The following is a 2,463-nucleotide window of genomic DNA, read 5'->3' on the forward strand; positions in this document are numbered from 1 at the left end:
TGGAGGTCTGCTTGTCCACCTTGAGGCACGACAGGCCGGACGGCCCCGCCGCCTCCAGGTCGGGCTCCAGCAGCGGGCTGGCGGGCGACACGTCGTCGTAGTCGGTGCGCGCGTTGCTGGGCGAGCGGCTCTGGTCGCGCACGGCCAGCGTCACGGAGCACTGCGGCAGGTGCAGGTCCAGCGCCAGCGACGCCTCGCTGCCGCTGCGGTGCACGCCCGTGGCCGACGCGCCCAGCTCCAGGTCCTCGTCGCCGCGCTCGCCGATGAAGGCGGGGTAGGCGGCCGTGTAGACCTCGCGCACGGCGGGGTTGTCCATGGACATGGTCTGGCGCGGCAGGCCGTTGTTGGGCGCCAGGCGGCGGCGCGGGCTGCTGGGGGGCTGCGCGGGGCGCGCCGTGACCCGCAGCACGCGCGGCGCCTCCGCCACGCGCCGCGCCTCCTGCTGGAAGGGGCGCACGAGCGACGGCGCCGACGGGCACTTGACGAGCTGCGGCCGCGAGCCGCGCGAGTCGTAGTACTCGGCGGCGGAGTCCATGCTGGACTGCAGGTTCTTCGAGAACTGGATGAAGGCGAAGGTCATGGCGCGGCGCGACAGCTCGCGGCCGTTCTGGCGCATCAGCTCGGAGCCGTAGAGGCCCAGCGTCTCCCACTTGGTCTGGCACGCCGAGTTGCGCACGCCCGACTCCTCCTGGCGGCTGCTGCGCTCCGGGAACGTCTTGCGGAAGCGCGCCGGCACGATCTTGGCGGCGCTGTCGCGGGCCTCGAAGGTCATCACACAGGCCGCCACGATCACGAAGCCTGCAAGGGAGACGGGGTCAGGCGGGGTCGCTTCCTAGAGCCTATCTGTCTGTCTATCAGTCTACTATACATCTGTACATTCATCTATCCATTAACAAATCTATCTACCTTCCAACCTATCTATCCATCTATCTATTTGTCAATCTACCTTATCTATCCATCTATCTATATCATTTATGAATACATAGATTCCATGAATAAATCCGACACATTACTTTCTCGATATGCTTTCAGTGCTAGAATGCATTAAATTTTCCTGCATATAAATATATATTTATACCTCTCTACGTTATTATCATTATGATTTCTAAAGAAAAAATTAAGTGAAAAATAAAATTTATTATACGATAACCCTTTGAATACATAATAACTATGATAGTAACAATAATGATGATATTGATGATAAAACAAAATATGAATAAAATCAGAGATGGCAAAACGATTTAAAAGAGTTATACCAGTTTGTTTTTCATATTTCCCATTTTCTGTGTTGGAAAAAATGACAGGATGGATTATGTCTTCGTTTTAGAGTTAATCTGTTAATCTAATTTTTGAAACAAGATAAAAGGGAAAAATAATGGATGAAGGACAAATACGAAGTTGAAAAATTGTGTTCCGTTGATAAATGGATGAAGAAATTGAACATTGAATTACGAAACTTTTAATTCTGGATAAGCGATAAAAAAATATGTCAGCTAATGAATAAATTAATTGAATAAATCTGTAATGGTAACTCATCAATTACTTTTAAAACAAGAACAAAAGAAAATACAGAAGAAAAAGACACCGAAACATACAAATAGTTACAAAAGCTAAAAGAAAAAAGAAAAAAAAAAAATTCGTCTACTCACTAATTTTCAAAACGTGTCAAGCTTATATTAAAAAAGGAAATAGAACGCCCCCGCCCCCCCCCCCCAAAAAAAAAGATAAAAAGATAAAAATGTAAAGTGCCAAAAAGCCTCTGGAATATAAAGGAATTTTGAAGACTGGTTAAAAGCGCTAGCGAATGTTAGCGGAAAAAGTCGCTACGTTTCCGCTACACATTCGCTAATTGTTGACGAGGCTTTCGTGTTATTATTATTATTACTATTATCATTATTATTATCATTATTATTATTATGATTTATATCATTATTATTATCATCATTAGTTTTATTATTACTATCATTATTATTATAATCATCATTATTATTATAATTATCATTATTATAACTATAATTATTATTATCGTTGTCATTATCTTCATCATTATCATTATTCTTATCAGCATTATCATTATCATTATTATTGTTATATTTTTTATTGCTATCATTAGCATTACCATTATTAATCTTATTAACATTATCATTATTATTATTATTATTGTTAATATCATTATTGTTATTACTATCATTATTATTATTAGTAGTAGTAGCAGTAGTATCATCGTTTTATTATCATCATGATCATTATTATCATTATTATTATTGTTATCATTATCACTATTATTACTGTTATTTTTATTGTTGTTGCTGTTCTTATCATTATTCTCATTATCATTGTCATTAAAACTAATATCATTATTATCATTATCATTATTACTTTTATTATTATTATCATTATTATCATTATTATTATTATTATTATTATTATTACTATTGTTATATTATCATTATCATTATTGCT

At 40.8% G+C, this 2,463-nt stretch overlaps 1 protein-coding gene across 1 annotated transcript in view; it reads right to left on the minus strand.

Annotated features, from left to right (window-relative positions):
- LOC138866161 (uncharacterized) overlaps positions 1–2,463 on the minus strand; it is an 11,434-nt gene that overhangs the window by 1,461 nt on the left and 7,510 nt on the right. The window contains exon 3 of the mRNA XM_070138088.1: positions 1–798. This exon is cut by the window's left edge and continues 1,461 nt beyond it. Within this exon, the coding sequence (XP_069994189.1) occupies positions 1–798 (798 nt within the window). The remainder of the gene's footprint in view (positions 799–2,463) is intronic.

This window comes from Penaeus vannamei, chromosome 24, assembly GCF_042767895.1.
Source record: "Penaeus vannamei isolate JL-2024 chromosome 24, ASM4276789v1, whole genome shotgun sequence".
Classification (NCBI taxonomy): domain Eukaryota; kingdom Metazoa; phylum Arthropoda; class Malacostraca; order Decapoda; family Penaeidae; genus Penaeus; species Penaeus vannamei.